The sequence below is a fragment of the Solanum tuberosum genome, unplaced genomic scaffold (assembly GCF_000226075.1).
Source record: "Solanum tuberosum cultivar DM 1-3 516 R44 unplaced genomic scaffold, SolTub_3.0 scf00017, whole genome shotgun sequence".
Classification (NCBI taxonomy): Eukaryota; Viridiplantae; Streptophyta; class Magnoliopsida; order Solanales; family Solanaceae; genus Solanum; species Solanum tuberosum.
The window spans coordinates 1,795,862-1,816,923 of record NW_006238943.1 but is presented as its reverse complement, the minus strand read 5'-3'; the positions used below and the strand labels follow the sequence as shown (position 1 = coordinate 1,816,923).

General features: G+C 35.9%; 4 protein-coding genes and 1 pseudogene across 6 annotated transcripts; 1 reads left to right on the top strand and 4 right to left on the bottom strand.

The window, feature by feature from the left end:
- Positions 1-2,190: 2,190 nt before the first annotated feature.
- Positions 2,191-4,962, top strand: LOC102592171 (short-chain dehydrogenase/reductase 2b-like). 3 transcript variants are annotated; one of them, XM_006340217.2, is made up of 6 exons: positions 2,191-2,348; positions 2,434-2,485; positions 3,310-3,611; positions 3,695-3,772; positions 4,110-4,292; positions 4,364-4,962. In XM_006340217.2, exons 3-6 carry the CDS (start codon positions 3,351-3,353, stop codon positions 4,739-4,741), a joined length of 900 nt encoding a protein of 299 aa, XP_006340279.1. In that variant the 5' UTR covers positions 2,191-2,348; positions 2,434-2,485; positions 3,310-3,350; the 3' UTR covers positions 4,742-4,962. The 3 variants fall into 3 exon arrangements, with proteins under 3 accessions (XP_006340279.1, XP_006340278.1, XP_006340280.1); XM_006340216.2 differs by lacking the exon at positions 2,434-2,485; XM_006340218.2 differs by lacking the exons at positions 2,191-2,348; positions 2,434-2,485 and having other exon boundaries at positions 2,492-3,611.
- A 2,718-nt stretch (positions 4,963-7,680) lies between these two features.
- On the bottom strand, positions 7,681-9,841 carry LOC107063535 (putative disease resistance protein At3g14460). Its single transcript, XM_015315521.1, has one exon. It carries the CDS (start codon positions 9,532-9,534, stop codon positions 7,705-7,707), a length of 1,830 nt encoding a protein of 609 aa, XP_015171007.1. The 5' UTR covers positions 9,535-9,841; the 3' UTR covers positions 7,681-7,704.
- Positions 9,842-9,863: 22 nt separating this feature from the next.
- Positions 9,864-11,734, bottom strand: LOC107058065 (putative disease resistance protein RGA3). Its single transcript, XM_015303363.1, has 2 exons — positions 11,666-11,734; positions 9,864-11,082 (listed from the first exon to the last, which is right to left on the bottom strand). Exons 1-2 carry the CDS (start codon positions 11,732-11,734, stop codon positions 10,411-10,413), a joined length of 741 nt encoding a protein of 246 aa, XP_015158849.1. The 3' UTR covers positions 9,864-10,410.
- Positions 11,498-17,174, bottom strand: LOC107063531 (putative disease resistance protein At3g14460). Its single transcript, XM_015315505.1, is given in 5 exon segments — positions 11,498-11,913; positions 12,783-12,880; positions 12,971-15,898; positions 15,900-16,813; positions 16,898-17,174. Coding segments are annotated over 2 exon segments (3,804 nt in total). The 5' UTR covers positions 16,805-16,813; positions 16,898-17,174; the 3' UTR covers positions 11,498-11,913; positions 12,783-12,880; positions 12,971-12,999.
- A 1,823-nt stretch (positions 17,175-18,997) lies between these two features.
- LOC102594161 (putative disease resistance RPP13-like protein 1) overlaps positions 18,998-21,062 on the bottom strand; it is a 10,117-nt pseudogene continuing 8,052 nt past the window's right edge.

The window sequence follows — 21,062 nt, the reverse complement described above, 5'->3', positions numbered from 1 at the left end:
GATATCAAAATGCCTTTTCTCCATGTTAGCAAATCAAACTAACAAGAAATTGCAGAAAGTATATCTATTGAACTCTTGAAGAAATTGAACCAAAAGTCTTTTCAGAAAAAAAAAGGGTAATATGATAACTCTTGAAGAAATTGAACCACCAATAGTGGAGGCTAATATTGTTCAGTAGATTCTCAGATCAACAATTAAAACTGCAAAGCAAAAAAATAATCAAAAACAATAAACATTCAATAACGTAGTGATTGACATACATCAAAATTTAAATATACAAATACCATACATTAATAGAGCATTTTGCTTGTTAATTGGTTCTCTTCAAAAATATTTGCACTTGCATAGTTATATTTTTTAGTCTACACTTGTATATCCAATACAACTGATATGAGTTGTGGTGGGATAGTTGAGATTTTTCTACCATTATTTAAAATTTAGAAGCACGAGTTGTGGAATTTGGAATGGAGAAAAATATGTCAGGAGTCGCCCCTAAAATGTGCAAAAATTGATGTGGATACCTAAAATGAGTAAGAAAATAATATATCCACTATAAAAATATATAACACGTTGCTAATGAAAAAATTTACTATGAAAGAGGTACAACTTGTATTAGTTGTATGATGGTATTTTTTATTGCAATTATATTCTGATTTATGGGACCTACTTTTATTTTTATTTCTTTGCCTTTTGTTTCTCTTTCATGGTCTTCTCTTCTTTTTTTTCTCGTCAGTTTTTCTTTTAAAAAAATATATTTGAAAACCAATTCAATTACTCCTTCCATTTTATAATATAAATAAAAATATATTTTATTTTTTATGGTTAAATAATTACCTAAGATATTAATAGTCAAATTTAAATACGAATATAATTTGTATTCATATCGTAGGATTAAACCGTTTTTCATTTATCGTATTTTAAAATTTTCATCTTTCTAATTCATTTCTTTTTAACTTCTACTTTTAGGATCCATTTAAACATAAAAATTATTTACTTTTTAAAAATAATCTATTTTTAGCTCACTTTTCACTTTTGAGATTGTATTAAAGTACATTCAAACATGAACATCATTTCGAATATTTTTTGCAAAAATCATTCGAATATATACAAGTTTAATTATATTTGTATTTAGAGATTCAAATTTTCTGACAAAAATATTTCAGCAAATTTTCTTTTTGTCAATTCCTAATATTGAGAAATAATTTTGATAAAAATTTCAATTTAGAAGAAAAACGTTCGAAGTTGGAGAAGAATGATGTCCTGATTTTTTATTTTTTATTTGGATATGATGAGCTTAAAGAATAGTGGATCCCATAATTCATTTTATTTATATCATTTAATATAATTTTATTGGGTCATGTCAATTTTAAATTTTATTTTCTCTTTCTTTCTAATGTTTGGAGCTTTAAAGTCAAAGAATGGACCCACTTTATTCAAGTGTCAAAGAATAAGTGGAGCCCCACACAATTTTTGTTGGTTGTGCTTCTACCATACTAAAATTTGTCGTTGCTAACTACGAAAATAATATATCCACCTATCTCTCTTTTTTGCTAGTGGTACAACTATGTTTTAGCCACACAAAAAAAACAACAAAAATATCCTTTTTCCCAATTCAATAATTGAAGCAAGAGGAGAAGGTGTATTTAGGGGAAAGGGGGCCCACCCAGGTGGGGGATTCAAAAAATAAAATGGGAATTGAAAACATAATAGGGAAAAGGCTCAAATATGCCATCGAACTTTCAGAAAAAGCTCATTTATGCCATCCGTTAAAAGTTTGGCTCATCTATGCCATTACCGTTTAAGAAAAGGCTCATTCATGCCATTATTTTTTAACGGTGATTTTGTAAAACCATTTTTTACACGTGGCCAATTATAATTCGGCCACGTCATTATTTTTTTTATAATAAAAAATCAAAATTCTGAAAAAAAATAATAATGATGTAGCCGAATTATAATTGGCCACGTGTAAAAAATGGTTTTACAAAATCACCGTTAAAAAATAATGGCATGAATGAGCCTTTTCTTAAACGGTAATGGCATAGATGAGCCAAACTTTTAACGGATGACTTAAATGAACTTTTTCTAAAAGTTGATGGCATATTTGAGCCTTTTCCCAACATAATATAAAAGGGGAAATGACGATTTTAGTCCCTATAACAGTGCCTCTAAAGTCGACTAATCTATTTATTTTCCTTTTTTTTTAACATTCTTTTTCTCCCCTTTTTTGTTATTTTTTTTAATTTCATGTTGCATTTATTTATCCATCAAATTTAATTACACCAGTAGTAGATAGTAGAACAGAAATTAGGCCTTCAATTGCCAAACCCATTTACAGATTTGTTTTGCAGGTAACTCAATATTTTCAAATCTTCACAAAAATGAATTGATTCTGATTTTTGGTCTTTGATTGTTTACTATATTGTTTGGATTCAGGTGACAGAGTTAGTTAGTGAGAAGTAGCACATCTCTGTTGGAATTAGTTGAGGTCTTGCTACTGTAGTTTGTTGTTATTAATATCTGTTGTTTCTTGTACCTCGATTATATATCGTATTGTTTTGTTCTAGTTTTTGTATTATTACTATCTGTTGTTTCTTGTATCTCAATTATATATCGTATCATTTTGTTCTAGTTTTTGTTTTGTTACTTTCTTGTATCTCAATTATATATCGTATCATTTTGTTCTAGTTTCTGTTTTGTTACTATCTGTTGTTTCTTGGATCTCAATTATATATCCTATTGTTTTGTTCTAGTTTCTATTTTGTTTACTGTCTGTTGTTTTTGTTATTACTATGTACTTCCGTTACTTCTTTTTCAGAAATGCTTTGGACTTTTTTTTTGGAAATAGCCTATCTACCTCTGAGGTAGGGGTAATGTATGCGTACCCTCCCCAAACTCCACTTTGTGGAACTACATTGGGTATGAGAGGTTTTGATTGTCTCAAGGGGATTAAACATTACTATGCTTACATATAAAAAATAATTTTGGCTTTGTATACATGTATGGTGCTATTTTTCGGGGAGGGGGTGGATCGGATGAACCCCTTTGCGTCCCATTAGTTCTACCCCTGACTCGTAGTATGGTAAGAGAGAGGTTTTTTGGGTTTAATAACAGTAGTGTCTAGGTTAGCAGCTGCGGAAATCTCAACTAATCAACTTTATACCGGTAATCGATCCTGTCAATTAAGGCTTAGGTAGATGAAATGAATTCGTCATTTCATCTGATCCGTGAGGTTGTTATTTCAAACTCTTGTCCTATTAGTCTATATGTACCTTCGTTTGAAATAGTGTTCTTTTTTCTTCTCCCCGAAAGGATTCTAAAGGAGAAAAGGTTAGAAACATTGGACTTAAGTGATGGGAGATGCTTGTAAGTATGCAGTTGTTACAGGAGCAAACAAGGGAATTGGCTTTGAGACTGTTAAGCAGCTCGCCAATTCAGGTGTAACAGTTGTCTTAACTGCCAGAGATGAAAAGAGAGGAACTGAAGCAACATCCTTGCTGAATGAACAAGGATTTTCAAATGTTGTGTTTCATCAGCTTGATGTTCAAAATGCTCAGAGCATTGATTCCTTAGCAAAGTTCATACAAAAACAATATGGGAGGCTTGATATTCTGGTAAGAGCATGAATCTATGTATTGCTCCTCATTAGATCTCGAGGCAAATATTAATTGGACAGTTGCTTCATAAATTTCTGCAGGTAAATAATGCTGGAGCTTCTGGAGTTGTACCTAATGAAGATGTCCTAAGGGCCATGAACATAGATCTTGTAGACTGGGTAAGATAATTTGCTCAATGCTTAGGTCTTGTTTTGTTTTGCGATTCGATCTCATATCTAAGCTTTGAGGTAGGCGATGGTCCATGTGTGTGGTCTGATCTTGCTCTGACAAACAACTCAAACTTGGCCTCAATCGGCAAGTAAACACTTCAACTTCGAGTATGCACATTTAGACGCCTCCAAAATTTATGTGACACGACAGCATAGTGTCCACAAGACATAGTGGGATGAGTTGAAGTGCTTACTTGTCAATTGATGCCAAGTTTTTGAGCATTTGTTTATATGGCCGATCCTAACTTGTTTGAGACTGAGACGTAATTGTTGTTATTGTAAACAGTTACCAGGGAAAACTTTCGATGACATTCAAGCTGTGATGAAAACAACGTACAAGCAAGCCAAATTATGCTTGGACACTAATTACTATGGTGTTAAGAATGTTACTGAAGCTCTTCTTCCATTGCTGCAAAATTCCCCTTCACCAAGGATTGTTAATGTCTCCTCCCGTAAAGGTGCTTTAAATGTGAGTTAGACAGTCATTCTCGTCGTTGCTGAACATTTCATATTTCTTGTTGATTTTTTCTTCTCACACAGCGAATGCCAAACGAGGAGAGGAGAAAGGAGCTCGGAGATATTGTAAACCTGACAGAAGAAAAAATCGACGAGATTCTGCAGAATTTTTTGCATGATCTGAAACAAGATGCTCTCGAGGTGAACGGTTGGCAGATGAGTGGACCAGTCTATAGCATATCAAAACTATTACTTAATGCTTACACCAGAGTTCTTGCAAGAAAGTACCTGAAAATGTGTATTAATTGTGTCCATCCTGGTTTCGTCAACACAGATATAACCTGGCATACAGGAACAATGCCTGTTGAGGAAGGAGCTGAAGGACCTGTCATGCTAGCTCTTTTGCCTGATGGAGGACCTACTGGTTGCTACTTTGATCGTACAGTAGTCTCCGAGTTTTAGATATAACAATAACTATGCCTCAGTTCCAAACAAGTTGGTAAGGTTTAGTGAAAGAAAAGTTTCTTTTAGCATCTCTTGATATTTGGTTAAATTTCTGAGCCTGGTTGGTGTCCAGACGTTGAAATGACGAGGGGAGGGAAGGATTATACTGATCATTCCTCCATTCTTAGACATCATTTGTGGAACTACACTGGCTATATGGTTCTTTTTCCTGCTTGATATCATTTAGTAGTTCTTTTCTATTTTAGGATAATGATTATCTGGTAAGTGTAGATCATGAACATGATATCACATCATTTCATATATTGAAAAGCATAATAACTAAGAGATAAGTCTCTAAAATTGTGATAACATTAAAAGTTGAGGTACCAAAATGGTTATTACAAAGCAAACTGATTATAAGCTGAAGTGAAATCCTAAAAACTAGTCCAGCACTGAGGCAACTGACTCAGTTTGCACTGTTCCATTTGAGTCGTTATGCACGAGAGAAATTGCATAATAATCTACTGTAAACTGATGAGGCACTCTCGTGTATCAAGAAATTTTTCAAAAAATGCGTGAGCTTTCTTAGCCTGATTTCAATCTCCAATCTGGAAGCAGAGGAACAGGAAGAGTCGATTTTTCGTCCTATGAGGATCGAATGTTTGTATCTCAGTGTGTAATACTCGGTCAAGGGAATAAATCTTGAATGTCAAGGATATCAGCTAGGACACCAGCTGCTGTGGTATCATTTCCTGCTCCAGTACCTTGGATAACCGAAGGTTGTTTCTCGTAACAACGGATGTATATCTCCACCTGCAGACAAACGAATTACAGACATTCAATCATCATAGTCATTCTTCGACAAAAGCAAGTCACTAATCTTACTATTTGTATAACCTTAGCTGCACAAAGTTTTGCAGGGCGATTCCAGATGATGCGTGAAGAGTAAAGACAAAGTAAGGCGTTAGCCTAGGCATGGGCAAAAGATAAGGAATTCTTTAAATCACAGCATGATGTTATACATCACTACACTAAATGACATCACAAAAGGGCTTTAAACAATTAAAAATGTTTTACCTTGATAATCTAATAACGATGCGTATGATATAGTTGAACCTCCATAGCAGTAAAAAGAAAATTCCCAACGGAAAACAAAGTAATGGAACAAGAAGAGGAGGCACCAAAGAAACAGCAAAATTGAGGTGAAAGTGCACAATGCATACCACATTATGAGAAGGATACCCATTGATGAAATCCCACATATCTGGAATGGAACCCCTAGCTTACAACCTTGAACAAAGACTTGAAGATGAAGAACCTTTGTTTCTTCCTTGAGAGGATTTAAGAGCACTGTTTTTAAGTTCCGAGTGTTAGGCGTGAATGGGGAGGTTTGGGTCGACTAAATTCCCCTCAACCCCACTTAGAATAGGTTAAATTATCATCCTTTATAAGGAAAAACTAGTAAAGACTAAAGCAGACATGTTTAGAAAAGCCTATTTTGTTAGTCCTCTACTGTCAAACTCCCTATACCAATTTCCGTCGTCTTTTGAACCTAAGACCAATTGCAGTCCATGTCCTTTAATGTAGCTTGGAAGGTAGTGACGAGAGTAAAGCAGACATGTTTAGAAAAGCAGATTAACAATACAAGTGATCTTCAAAACTTATTTGGACGTACAGTAAATTGCAACAAAGTGTAGTAAGTAAGACGGCATCATATTTTGAACGGCTTTTATGAATCAGCTAAAACTAGACGAATTAATAAGAGATGGCTTTTTCTTTGTTATGCTGTCAATTCTAAGAAGTAAAATACAACCTAAAGAGGTTTGTTTCCGATAGACCCCTGACTTGAGAACAGGTTTTAAAGAAGGAGGCGTAAAATCTTTTCCTATTTACAGGCTGTTCTGGAAGAACTCCAGAGACACAAGAAACGGAAAAGAAATGTCACGACGACCCTTAAACCATCCAATATTCATACTGATGTAACAGAATCTTGCAAGAGTTTCTCCATACCTTAGACATGTTCTTTTTATGTGGTGATGGCCATTGTCTCCTCGTAAGTATACATTTCCATGGATGATTGATGTATATTCTTTCTTCTTATGATTTCAAGAATATCCCCAACCTACATAAATGTTTGCAAGGAAATATATATGCTTCAATAGAAACCAATTGACAAATCTTCGTTATCCATGATCATGTTGTGGCACGATTAAATATGTGCAAACATTGACGAATAGTGCAAATACAATGTATCTATGATTCATTTAAAAAGATTTTCTACAGTGACAGATCTTTATTCTACTGCAAGCAAAGTTTCATTCTTGACATGGAATCTTCGATGCTTACAAGAACTAAAAACTTCCGATTAAACATGGTTGCACAAGCTACATATGATGTCTTTTGCAATTAAGATGTGAAATTAAAACGTGAGCAATGAAAATCGAGTAAAACTTACCCGCACCTGGTATGTACACCAACCCAATACATGCATGTCATGATGGCGAATAATTATATTCCAGTCTGCAAGATGAAGAGTGAGATTTGTCACAAGAATATATGAATTGCTATTGTTTTGAATCTCCAAAGGCAATAAACATCCAGCTGACATATATTAAGCAATCAACTTTCTGGAGCAAATTATCTCAATTCCTACCTAGATTAGATTTCTTTCACAATGTTCCAATGCACATATAAATATTTGATCCTGATCTAAAGATATTTCATCAACTTACATCTATCGGACACCACTCGTCTTAATCATTACAAGTTTTCCCAATCAACATTTATGGTGGAAGTATGAGCAATTTTTGGCCTATAGTTGTGGTTTGAGCAATAAATGTTCCACACTGCTCAACAAGCTTTTAAAAGGGGGGGATTAACAAAAGGCCAAAGTGGTTGGAGATTAAAAAGTAAACAAAAATAAAAAAACTTCTGATGGAAAAGAATAACTTACATCTCTTGGAGAGCCATTCGTTTAATCATCACAGGAATTTCAAATCGATATCAATGATGGGAATTTGAGCAATATTTGGCCAGTATTCCCCCTTGTCAAATTCTAGTAGTGGTGTGAGCAATGGACAGTTAGAAATAGATAGTTTAGAGAGGGAAGAGGGCATCCCTTTTACTAGAAGAGATTGGAGATTAGGGCAATGGGAGATGTCCAGCTCAGAGAGGGAGGAGGGAAGTACTGATTTGGAAAGTGATTGGAGATTAGGGCAATCATAGATGGTTAGCTTAGAGAGAGAGGAGGGCAGTGCTGATTCAGAAAGTGATTGGAGATTATGGCAATTCCCGATGTGTAAGCTTTGAAGCGAAGTGAGGTGGCAAAGACCAAGTGAATGGAGCTCATGATGTCTATATAAATGTAGCTCAGAAAGAGATGACGGAAGCCGCCCTGGTTCCAGCAGTGACTGAATTTGAGGTAAATTAGCAATACGTAGATATTGAAGAGAGGTGAGGCTTTTGAGATGTTGGCTGCTTAATGTTTTCAGACTGTCTATGGTTAGTCTTTGAATAGAGGAAGGCAACTCCCAATTCTCACAAGCAAGAATCTCTTCGATCACTAACTCTATGAGACAGGGAAGTCTCTGTAAATGCCACTCCTTTCTTCCGATCACTAGTTTCTTGCAATTGACAATCTGAAGGACTTGCAAATTGGAGGGTAATCCTCCTTCAGGAAAAAACTCTACTTCTGGACAATTAAACAGATACATTTCCTTAAGAGATGGAAGGAGTTCCTGCATACGTTCTGGCAGACACTTCAGCTTCCTACACTGGGCAATACTCAGTGACGTCATTTGGGTCCCCCCACATGCCACCGAAAGTTTTTCAACATTCATACAATTCCAAATAAAGAGACTTTCGGTGGCAGTAGGAATCAAAAACCTAGTAAGGTTGTGGCAACTCTCTACACTCAATTTGCGTGCTCTTGGGAGCAACTCAGGTGATACATCATCTATACATTCACATTCTTCCACTCTCAAATCCTCTAGAAGCATGTTACAATAACCAACTGGCGCCTTCAATTTCAATTTCTGGCAACCAGATATGTATATTGTATTCAAGGTACTCAGCAGAATGCTAAAAGGAAAAGAGGTAAGAGAGTTACAATCAACAATAGATAATCGCTCAATCTGCTTCATTCCCTCAAGTTGGATGGGTATCTCCACACTGAGTTCAGGGCAATTTTTAATTGAAAGGTTCTTAAGTGTAGGGAACTCTCCATTACCTAGTACGTGCCATTGCTTCCACTTCGACATATATGCAAATTCAAGCTCCTCAAGAGAGTTAAAAGACTTTTTGGATGACGAACTACCATAGAATTCTTCTGTCACCTTTGTTATTCGGTGCATCCCTCTAATGGAAAGGATTTTCAAAGAAGGAAGCTGTCCTAGTGCTGGCAAGGTATCACAGTCCTTGCAGTTTCTAAGAGACAATTTAACTAGCTTAAGAAACAAAGGATCAGCTAGCCAATTTGGAAATTTCTTCCCTCTATATCCGGTGATTCGGAGTTCCTTTATGTTTGTATGTGGGTGTAGATCGTCAAGTATGTCTCTTTCAGTTTGTGAATTGTCGGCACTACTTTCACTCCACTCCAGAGATAACTTCTCAACATGATTCTTCTCCCTCATCTTTGCTTTCGCAGCTTCCCTTCTATCAACCACATTTTGCAACTCTAGAATCGATAGAGATCCATACAAGTTCTGTGCTTCGCCCAAATCATCCATTCTCGAACCACCGTGACCACCTAAAAGAAACTTGGCTCCCACTAGCACTTGGAGGCTTTTCAACTTGCTTAGATGTAGCGGCATCTTCAAGCAGAAACTGTTAGCTTATGTCAAGATGACGCAAGTTAATCAACTTCTCCATCTGCAGCGGTAGCTCCTCAAGATAAGCACAAGATGACAGGAGAAGTACCTCTAAGTTATACAATACACAAATGGAATCAGGCAACTTTCTAATCCATGTCTGAGAAAGGTCCAAAAATCTGAGGAGCTTAATTTGATAAACAAGTCATTTGGCAACTTCTTAATCCAGTAATGAGACAATGATAGTACCCTCAAGGATCTTAGTCTTGGCAGTATGTTATGCTGCACCCTCTTGCTAAGTGGAGCACCATCATGGAAACTGATTGCTTTTCAACTTGCTTAGATGTAGCGGCATCTTCAAGCAGAAACTGTTGCTTATGTCAAGATGACGCAAGTTAATCAACTTCTCCATCTGCAGCGGTAGCTCCTCAAGATAAGCACAAGATGACAGGAGAAGTACCTCTAAGTTATACAATACACAAATGGAATCAGGCAACTTTCTAATCCATGTCTGAGAAAGGTCCAAAAATCTGAGGAGCTTAATTTGATAAACAAGTCATTTGGCAACTTCTTAATCCAGTAATGAGACAATGATAGTACCCTCAAGGATCTTAGTCTTGGCAGTATGTTATGCTGCACCCTCTTGCTAAGTGGAGCACCATCATGGAAACTGATTGGAAGCAATGTCCTCAGCTGCTCCAATTTGTAGAGGGGTGTCAATTTCTCAAGTCACCATATCCCATTGAATAAGATAAGTGCCGACTTTTTTCCAACATATGCGATCCTTGACTCTCTTCCAACCTAATACAAAGTTTTGAAGATGCAACTTGGGCTAAATCATTGACAAGGTCATGCATTAAGAATTTCTCTATGTTCCCTTCAGAAGGATTTTTGGACCCTTTCGAATAATGATCTTGACCTCAACTCGAGAAAGTATTGGTTTCCTGAATCTTGAATAATTTTATCATCCTGCAGTATAAGACCATTGGTAATCCACAGATGAATAACTTGTTCTTTCTTGAATGAATAATCTTTAGGAAATATTGCACAATAGGAAAAACACCGCTTTAAATGTGCAGGAAGATCATTGTAGCTCAACATCAATGCTGGTAATATGTCATTGTGTGGCAGCTCCCATATTTCACTTCTCAAAATATGTTTCCACTCTTCAACCTCTGATTTGGAGCGTAACATGCCAGCAAGCGTCTTCAGAGCTAAGGGCAGTCCTTTGCACTTGGCTGCAATTAGTTTTCCAACCTCTTCAAGTTCTGGATGTCCCATAGGATCCATATGTTCAAATGCATGCCTTTTAAATAAAGACCAAGAGACTTCAATAGACAAATTGTCCATGCTAATTTGCTCCTTTCCCATCATCAAAGCAACACTCTCCTTACGTGTAGTCACAATAATCTTACTTCCCATATCTCCTTGTACAAAAAGATTTCTCAAGTCATCCCACTCGTTGTAGTTGTCATTCCACACATCATCCAAAACAATAAGGAACTTCTTTCCCTTTAAGCTTTCCTTCAATTTGACTTGTAGCTGATTACTCTACATTCTTCAAAAGTTATTTTTGTTCTTTAGAAGATAAAAATCATTCTTGAAAATATTATTGCTGAATTTTAAATTTAACAAAACTGAATTCCTTGTTTGAATGATATTCTTTACATTTTGGTCATTTTTCACACTTTCTTCCCTGTCATTTTCTCCGTTTTACATTTTCTACTTTATAAATAAATGATGATAATGTTGGAGAGAATAAGTACTCTGCAACTTGAGGTTATTCATTACAACATTTGTCTTGTTTTGTATAGTTGGCAGTTGAAGAAAAGAAAAGACCAAAATCATTATCCATGTACAACACTGTCCCAATTGATGATTATCTTCAAGAAAAGAGGGAAAAATCACTGAGAAAAAAAAAACTAACAAGAAATTGCAGAAAGAGTAAAATGAGTATGCTTGATTCCAGAAGAATACATAACATGTAAGAAGCAAAAACACTAAAGAAAGTTTTGACAAAGTATGAACTCAATACACATACATCATTTAATCAGTATTAACATCAAAAAATTATGCAAACAAAGTGTCCCCTGTTTCCTATACATTTTACGCTGCATTTACAGTTTTCTCTAACCATTTGCTTCCAGAAATTCCGGTTTCTCAATACACAAAGTCCATTATGGAATCGTCTTTTGCTTTCCATCTTGGTATCCAGAGTAAAAGGAACATCATTGTTGTTGTAACATAATCTTGCAAGAGTTTCTCCATACCTTAGACGTGTTCTTTTTATGTGGTGGTGGCCATTGTCTCCTCGTAAGTATACATTCCCATGGATGATTGATGTATATTCTTCTTTCTTATGCTTTCAAGAACATCCCCAACCTATATAAATATTTGCAAGGAAATCCTTAGTTATCCATGGTCATCTTGTGGCACAATTAAATATGTGCAAACATTGAAGGATAGTGCAAATACAATGTATCTTGCATAGATTCATTTGAAAGGATTTTCTATAGTGACAGCACATCTTCGTTCTATTGCTAAGTAAAGTTTCATTCTTGACATGGGATCTTTGATTCTTACAAGAACTAAAAACTTTCTATTAAACATGGTGGCACAAGCTACATATGATGTCTTTTGCAATTGAGATGTGAAATTAAAATGTTGTAAGAGCATAAACCAATAACCAATGAGAAACCAATTCAATACCTGCCATCCAAGAAATACGCAATAATATAACGCACAACAATTAGCTACAAGTTTTATAACATCTAATTCTGATGATTGAAGTTTACTTAATTCCTAAAATTTATGATCGTTATCCGTGATTATCTTTTCAAAAATTTAGATTCTCTATGGAGCTTAAAAATAAAGCTATGTGTTTGATGATGAGTACGGCATTATTTATATCCTGAAAAGAAAATTAAACGCCATTAGTAGCAAAGAGATACATCTTTCTGATTATCACACAAATTTATGTATAAACAGTTCAAAGAATAAACATAACGCTAATAGTAAGTGATAACAAAACTACCAGGGGAGAGGGCATCCCTATTACAGGAAGGAATTGGAGGTTAGGGCAGTTATTGATGGTCAGCTCAGAGAGGGAGGAGGACAGTGCTGATTCGAAAAGTGATTTACAAATATAAAGAGAAGTAACCAAAAAGATTTACACAAAGAAAAACAATTAAGAAACAAGCAAAGAGAAGTAACCAAAAATCAAAAGATACTTGGGAAATAAAATAACTTACTCGTTTTAATCATTAAGAGTTCTCCCAATCAACAATTATGGTGGAAATATGAGCAATTTTTGGTCAGTAGCTGTGGTTTGAGCAATAAACTGTCCATACTGCTCAACAAGATAAAAGGAAAGAATTAACAAAAATGCAAAGTGAAGTAAGCAAAAATAAAAAGCTTCCGATGAAAAAGAATAACTTACATCTGTTGGAGAACCATTTGTTTTAATCATCACAGGCATTCCCGATCGATCACTATGGTGGGAATTAGAGCAATATTTGGCCAGTATTCCCCCTTGTCAAATTCTAGTAGTGGTCTGAGCAATGGACAGTTGGAAATAGATAGTTTAGAGAGGGAAGAGGGCATCCCTTTTACTGGAAGGGATTGGAGGTTAGGGCAATCCTTAATGGTCAGCTCAGAGAGGGAGGAAGGCAGTGCTGATTCGGAAAGTAATTGGAGATTAGGGAAATTCCTGATTTGTAGACGTCGAAGCGAATTGAGGTGCGAGGAGGAGGAAAACCGGACTTCTTCCAGCATTGACTGAATTTGAGGCAAATTAGCAATACATAAATATTCAAGAGAGGTGAGGCTTTTGAGAACTTTGCTACTTAATGTTCTCAGATTGCCTATGGTAAGCTTTTGAATAGAACAAGGCAACTCCCAATGTTCGATATCTTCGTCACTGCCATCATGTACGATGAATAACTCCCTGAGACAGGGGAGTCTTTGTATACGCCACTCCTTTCGGCCGTTCACCAGTTTCTTGCAATTCCAGATCTTAAGTTGTTGTAAATTGAAGGGCAATCCACCTTCAGGAAAGGACTCTATTTCCGGACAATTACACAGTTCCAGTTTCTTAAGAAATGGAAGGAGTTCCTGCATATGTTCTGGCAGCCACTTCAGCTTTTCACAGTCGTCAATATACAAATACGTCATCTGGGTCCCCCCACATGCCACCGGAAGTATTTCAAGATTCTCACAATTCAAAATATAGAGTCTTTCAGTCGCAGTAGGAATCAAAAATCTACTAAGGTTGTGGCAACGACTTACACTCAATTTGTGTGCTCTTGGGAGCAACGCAGGTGATATATCATCTATACAATCACATTCTTCCAGTATCAAATCCTCAAGAAACACGTCATAATAACTCATCTCACCAACAGACGCCTCCAATTTAAATTTCTGGCAACGAGATATCCTTATTGTCTTCAAGGTACTCGGCAGAATGCTAAAAGGAAAGGAGGTAAGAGAGTTACAATCAGTAATAAATAATCCCTCAATCTGCTTCATTTCCTCATGTTGGGATGTAAACAGTTTAGGTGTCACCAAATTGAGTTCAGGACATCTTGAAATTCTCAATTCTATCAGAGAACAAAGATTTTCAGGCAACTTCCCCATCAACTTCGGACAATTTTCAATTGAAAGGTTCTCAAGTGCAGGAAACTCTCCATTCCCTAGTGCATGCCATTGCTTCCACTCTGGCATATCTTCAAACTCTAACTTCTGAAGAGACTTGAAAGGGTTTTTCGAGGACGAACTGCCATAGAATTCTTCCGTCACCTCTGTTATTCGATGCATCCCTCTAATGGAAAGATATTTCAAACAAGGAAGTTGTCCTACTGCTGGCAAGGAATCACAGTCCTTGCAGTTGCTAAGAGACAATTGTACTAGCTTAAGAAACGAATGATCAGCTAGCCAATTTGGAAATTTTGTTCCTCTATATCCGGTGATTTGGAGTTCTTTTATGTTTCTATGTGGATGTAGCTCAGCAAGTATGTCTCTTTCAGTTTGTGAGTTGTCGGCACTACTACGACTCCACTCCAATGATAACTTCTCAACATGATTCTTCTCCCTTATCTTTGCCTTCACAGCTTCCTTTCTATCAACCACATTTTGCAAATCTAGAACTGATAGAGATCCATACAAGTTCTGTACTTCACCCAAATCTTCCATTCTCAAACCACCGCAACCACCTAGTAGAAACTTGGCTCCCACTAGCACTTGGAGGCTTTTCAAATTGCTCAGATGTAGCGGCATTTTCAAGAGAGAAGTGTTGCTTATGTCAAGATGACGCAAGTTAATCAACTTCTCCATCTGCAGCGGTAGTTCCTCAAGATGATGACAATGTGACAGGAGAAGTGTCTCTAAGTTATACAATACACAAATGGAATCAGGCAACTTTTCAATCCTTGTCTGAGAAAGGTCCAAGAATCTGAGGAGCTTTAATTTGATAAACAAGTCCTTTGGCAACTCAACAATCTCATAGCGTGACAACGATAATGCCCTCAAGGATCTTAGTCTTGGCAGTATGTAATGCTGCACCCTCTTGCTTAGATAGTAACAATAATTGAGATCAATACATGTCGGAAGCAATGTCCTCAGCTGCTCCAATTTGTCAAGGGGTGTCAATTTCTCAAAGTCACCATAACCCATTGAATATGCTAAGTGTTGACTTTTTTCCAACATACGAGATCCTTGGCTCTCTTCCAACCTGATACAAAGTTTTGAAGATGCAATTTGGGCTAAATCATTGACAAGGTCATGCATCAAGAATGTCTCTATGTTCCCTTGAGAAGGATTTGGGACCCTTTCAAATAACGATCTTGATCTCAACTCGAGAAAGTACTGGTTTCCTGAATCTTGAATAATTTTATCTTCCTGCAGTATTAGACCATTAGCACTCCACAAATGAATAACTTGTTCTTTCCTAAACGGATAGTCTTTGGGAAATATTGCACAATAGGAAAAGCATCGCTTTAAATGTGCGGGGAGATCATTGTAGCTCAACATCAACGCTGGTAATATGTCATTGTGTGGAAGCTCCCATATTTCACTTCTCAAAATACGTTTCCACCCTTCAACCTCTGGATTGGAGCGTAACATGCCAGCGAGCGTCTTCAGAGCTAAGGGCAGACCTTTGCACTTAGCTGCAATTTGTTTTCCGACCTCTTCAAGTTCCGGATGTCCCATAGGATCCATGTTTTCGAATGCATGTCTTTTAAATAAAGACCAAGACACTTCTATAGACAAATTGTCCATGCTAATTTGCTCATTTCCCATCATCAAGGCAACACTCTCTTTACGTGTCGTCACAATGATCTTACTTCCTATATCTCCTTGTACAAAACATTCTCAAGTCATCCCACTCATTGTAGTTGTCATTCCACACATCATCCAGAACAATAAGAAACTTCTTTCCCTTTAAGCTTTCCTTCAATTTGACTTGAAGCTGATTAAGATTGTCATCAACCTTTAAGTCAAATGAACCAATTTCTTGAAGTAACCCTTTTGTTATTCTGAAAGCATCATATGACTCAGAAACACAAAACCAAGCTTTCAAACTAAAACGGTACTTCACCCTCTCATCATTGTAAACCGCTTTAGCAAGTGTTGTCTTACCCACGCCGCCCATTCCAACAATAGAAACTACAGTCAACTTTTTTCCACTTGCATCTTCAGATAATAAGCGGTCAATCAAATTCTCTACATCATTCTGCCTTCCAAAGATATCAGAATCATCAACCAAAGAAGTTGAAGGTCTTCTAGTTTCTTGTTTAGTCAAACCAAAATGCTCCTTTAAGCCAAGGAAACCAATTTGCTCTTGTAACTCCTTCAATGTTTCAATAGTGTCTTCCAACTTCTCCTTTATGTTGAGGAAAAATTCATCACTCAAGCACAGGTTGAGGTCACTTACTTGCTGGTTGCTTGTTTCTGCAAGATTTTGATACTGACCTTCCACTTTAAGTCGCAAAACTTCATAATTGACTTCTTCAATTAAGTTTTCAGCAGAATCCACAGCATCTCGAAGCTCATTAAGCCACTGGCTCACAAATTGATTTGATGCCTGCTTATTCTCTGCATCCCTTAGCACAGCTTGAAGACCAAGCAAAGTCATTCGCAGCTTCTTTAAGAGACGAACATCTTTCGCATGTTTCTGAAACATCTTGAGCAGATCACCCTGAGGAGCAAGCCTATCAAAGAGAACATTCAAAGCTGAAGAGAGAAATGCACAACCCACTGCTAAGCCAATTTCCATTTCTGAAAACTGCAAAGCAAATCAAGGAAACACAAAATGATTTTGAGAAGACAAATGTTTTTATGTTCAATTACTAAAGGAACCTTACTTTACCAGTTGAATGCTAAGAGTAATTTGCAAACAAGAATGATCAGTGATTTCTCTCTCTTTTTTGCTAGTGATCTATAATTGGTATAACTATAGTTTTCTATGAATATGACTTTTCACCCAACAAGAAGAGTCTTCTTGTTTATCTCAATTGAATAATTGAGGCAAGAGAGGAAGGATGATGTGGACAGCCATAGAAGAAAAAATAATCAAAACTGTCCTTTTTAGTCCTTTCCATGAGTATGACTTTCACCCAACAAGAAGACTTTACTATGATTTTTTAATACTTGAAAACATGTCAAGAAGTTGGGAATTTGATAACACCAAGAGCTACAGTGAAATGATAAAAGTTTTCCCCTGTAGTTGTTTGGTTATATATGCAAGATCTTTTCTTTATAAAAAAAAAAAAAGATAAAATTTTCTCGTAATTAATTAGAGTTTTTGAGCTTTAGTCGTTGTGATAAAGTCCTCTTGACAGTGAGAGCTAAAACACATCATAGCAAATTCAGATTAGGTGAAACTTTTTTGTATTTGTTGTTTACAATAAACCATGACAAGCGTTCACACAAAAACTTTTCAAATTTACTATGATTAAATTCAAAAAAAAAAAATATTCAAGTAGAGAAGCTTCAGCAGTTTTGATTGTTTATGTATTATTCCTATTTTAAAAAGGGGGAAAAGAGTTAAGAACCTATAGTTTGGTGGGGACCACATACCACCAAATTCACATATTTCTATTGGAAATGAAACTTTCACCAACTGAGCTAAGAACCTAACGTTACCAAAACCCAATCAAGGGAAATAAATAAATTAAAACTCACTAATAGTTGAGGCCAGGTAAGTCATTGTTCGGATAATTTTAGATGTTAAATTATCTGGAAGTGACCTCTTTTGATATATAGGAACTAGAACTTTCTTCCACATGTACTTTGGATATTCTATTAGAGACTCTTACTATCCAAAGGACAATAAGATTCTGCATGTTATCAAAGCACAAGGGAATGTGCGACTCTAAATCGCATCCTCCTTTCTCAAGTCAGTGGAAAAGTTGAAACAACAAAATGCATGATCTAGGCAGGCATATTCGCAATGGTAGTTCTATTGAACTTAGCTTTAGCTTTTTCCAATAAGATTGCCTCATATTTCAAAAGACTATTCACGTCGGGCCGACATGCGGCTGGACAAGATTTAACAAGAGAAAATAATTAATAAACAAGGTAAGATTAGAGAAGTAACGAAAAATAAAAAGCTACTGAAAAGAAAAAAAAAATGGAATAACTTACATTTATTTGAACACCACTCGTTTTGATCATTACAGGCAAATTCTTCTCAAAAAGACTGTCATACTGTTGTCAAGTTCCTGACAAAATAGAAAAGTTGTTTGTTAGATTGTCATAGAACCCTTCTAGAGATGTACTTCTCATAACATACATGCAAAACTTGAAAACAACTGTCGTCGTTTATAAGGAAAAATGTAGTAAAGACTAAGGTAAGGGCTGTTTGGTTAGTCCTCTACTGCGAAACTCCCTATACCAATTTCAATTGTATTTTCAAGTTGTATTTTCAACCTAAGACCACTTGCAGTCCAGGTCCTATAATGTAGCATGGAAGGTAGTAACGAGTTTAAAGCAGACAAGTTTAGAAAGCAGATAAATTATCAGGATTACACAATTTCAATCACACAGATTTATTAATAAACAGTTCAAAGCATAAGCATACTGTTTACAGTCAGCAACAACAGAACTGCGAACCTATCTTAATCTGGAAGATAAAAGTGACTAGTAATGAAGATGTTCTCTGTATTCACTTACACTTTGATGTCAAGTGACTGTCTATCAACAGAGAATTGAAGCAAAATTTCCTTTCACCAGCTGAGCTAAGAGCTGTAACAACTTACATATTGTTACCAAAATCCTGACAAAAAGAAAAGGATAAGTGAAAATAGTAATGAAGATGTTCTCTGTAATCGTAGACCATTCATTACAGTGTTTGTCTTTGTTTTGTGTAGTTACCAGTTTCTGTCGAACCCATAGCTTCCTCTCTAGCACCGCCCATGTATGGGAAGATTTCCACTAAATAAAATATATAATATAAAGAGGAGAAAGAAAAACAAGAACGAAGAAATTTTAAGCAGTATCAACTCATACACATAGATCATCTAATCAGTATTAACATCAAAAAATTATGCAAACAAAGTGTCCCCTGTTTCCTATACATTTTACATTGCATTTACAGTTTTTTCTAGCCATTTGCTTCCAGAAATTCCTATTTCTCAATACAGAAAGTCCAGTAATGGAATTGTCTTTTGCATTCCGTCTTGGTATCCACAGTAAAAGGAACAGCATTGTTGTTGTAACAGAATCTTGCAAGAGTTTCACCATACCTTAGACATGTTCTTTTTATGAGAAACCAATCCAATACCTGCCATCCAAGAAAATATGCAATTATATATTGCACAACAATTAGCTACAAGTCTATAACATCTCATTCTAACAATTGACATTTACTTATTTCCGAAAACTTATGATCGTTATCCGTGATTATCTTTTCAAAAATTTAGATTCTCTATGGAGCTTAAAAATAAATCTCTGTGTTTGATGATGAGCACGGCATAATTTATATTCTGAAAAGGATATTAAACGTCATTAATAGCAAAGAGATACATCTTTCTGACGATCACACAAATTTATGTATAAACAGTTCAAAGCATAAACATAACGCTTAAAGTCAGCGATAACCGAACTGCAAAACTACCTTTATTCACTTACACTTTGCTGTTAGACCACATTATTCAAGCGACTGTCTATTCAGTAGAGAATTGCAGCAGAACTTATCCTCTTCACCAACTGAGCTAGAGCGGTAACAGCTTATATAAATTGTTACCAAAATCCTGACAGAAAAAAATTGCTAAGTTAATATCCAACAATCATTAATAAAAGCCTAAATAGTGTTAATGCTTCTAGTTGTTAAATTTATTGGGAGGCAACCAATTGTATTTTTGATACATAGGAAACAAACCTTGTGTATCGTACACATTTGAATTCTATTAGAGCTTTTAATTCAATAGCGAACTAGTGCATAATGCTAAACTCACTAAAAAGGGAAAGAACAAGTATACGTTCATGGTAAAAAATTACTTATTCATTAATATCACACTAAGCTATCAATTATGTGGAGCAAATAATTTTAGTTTCCATCTATGTTTTACAATGTTCCCACGCGAATATAAAGATTCTATCACCCTTTTTTGGTTATCTAAAATTAAATTCATCTCGAACTGAAGATGATTTTTTGGCTTCAAAGTGGCAACAGACACTCCATACTGCTCAACAAGATTTTTAAAAAGGAAAAGCAAAGGAAGTAAACAAAAATAAAAAGCTTTTGAGGGAAAAGAATAACTTACGTTTGTCAGAGCAGCATAGTTTTAATCATTACAGGTAATGCCCATCGATATATATGATAGGAATTTGAGCAATATTTGGCCAGTATTCCCCCTTGTCAAATTCTAGTAGTGGTCTGAGCAATGGGCAGTTGTAAGTATGTAGTTTAGAGAAGGAAGATGGCATCCCTTTTACCGGAAGAGATTGGAGGTTAGGGCAATCCTTGATGGTCAGCTCAGAGAGGGAGGAAGGCAGTGCTGATTCGGAAAGTGATTGGAGATTAGGGAAATTCCTGATGTGTAGACTTTGTGTTGCGGAAGCCGAATATATAGAGAGTAATGAAATCACAACTGCTATATCTAAAGGTAGCTAATAAATAGTAGATGAGACAACAATAAAAAGAACACCAAGAATTAACGAGGTTCGGCAAACTTTTGTTTTCTTTTGCCTACTCCTCGGACACAACCAACCAATATTTATTTCACTCTAAAAGAGTACAAGTGAAATACTACAAGAGAGAAAGAAGATCAAATGCCTTTGAAGATGAGAAGGCAAGTGAGAGGTGTGCTACAAATGAATTAGGAACTACCTATTTATAGGAGTGAATTCTTCCTATTGATGTCATCCATGACATCACAATGTGTCAAAATGTCAAGATTTACCTTGTGAAACCATTTTATGGTTCACCTAAATTTCACCTACAAAAGATGTTATCTTGACTTTTGTACCAATGAAGAATTATCTTCCTAACTACCAAATCTTCACATTTTGAATCTTGTCAAATTTAACAA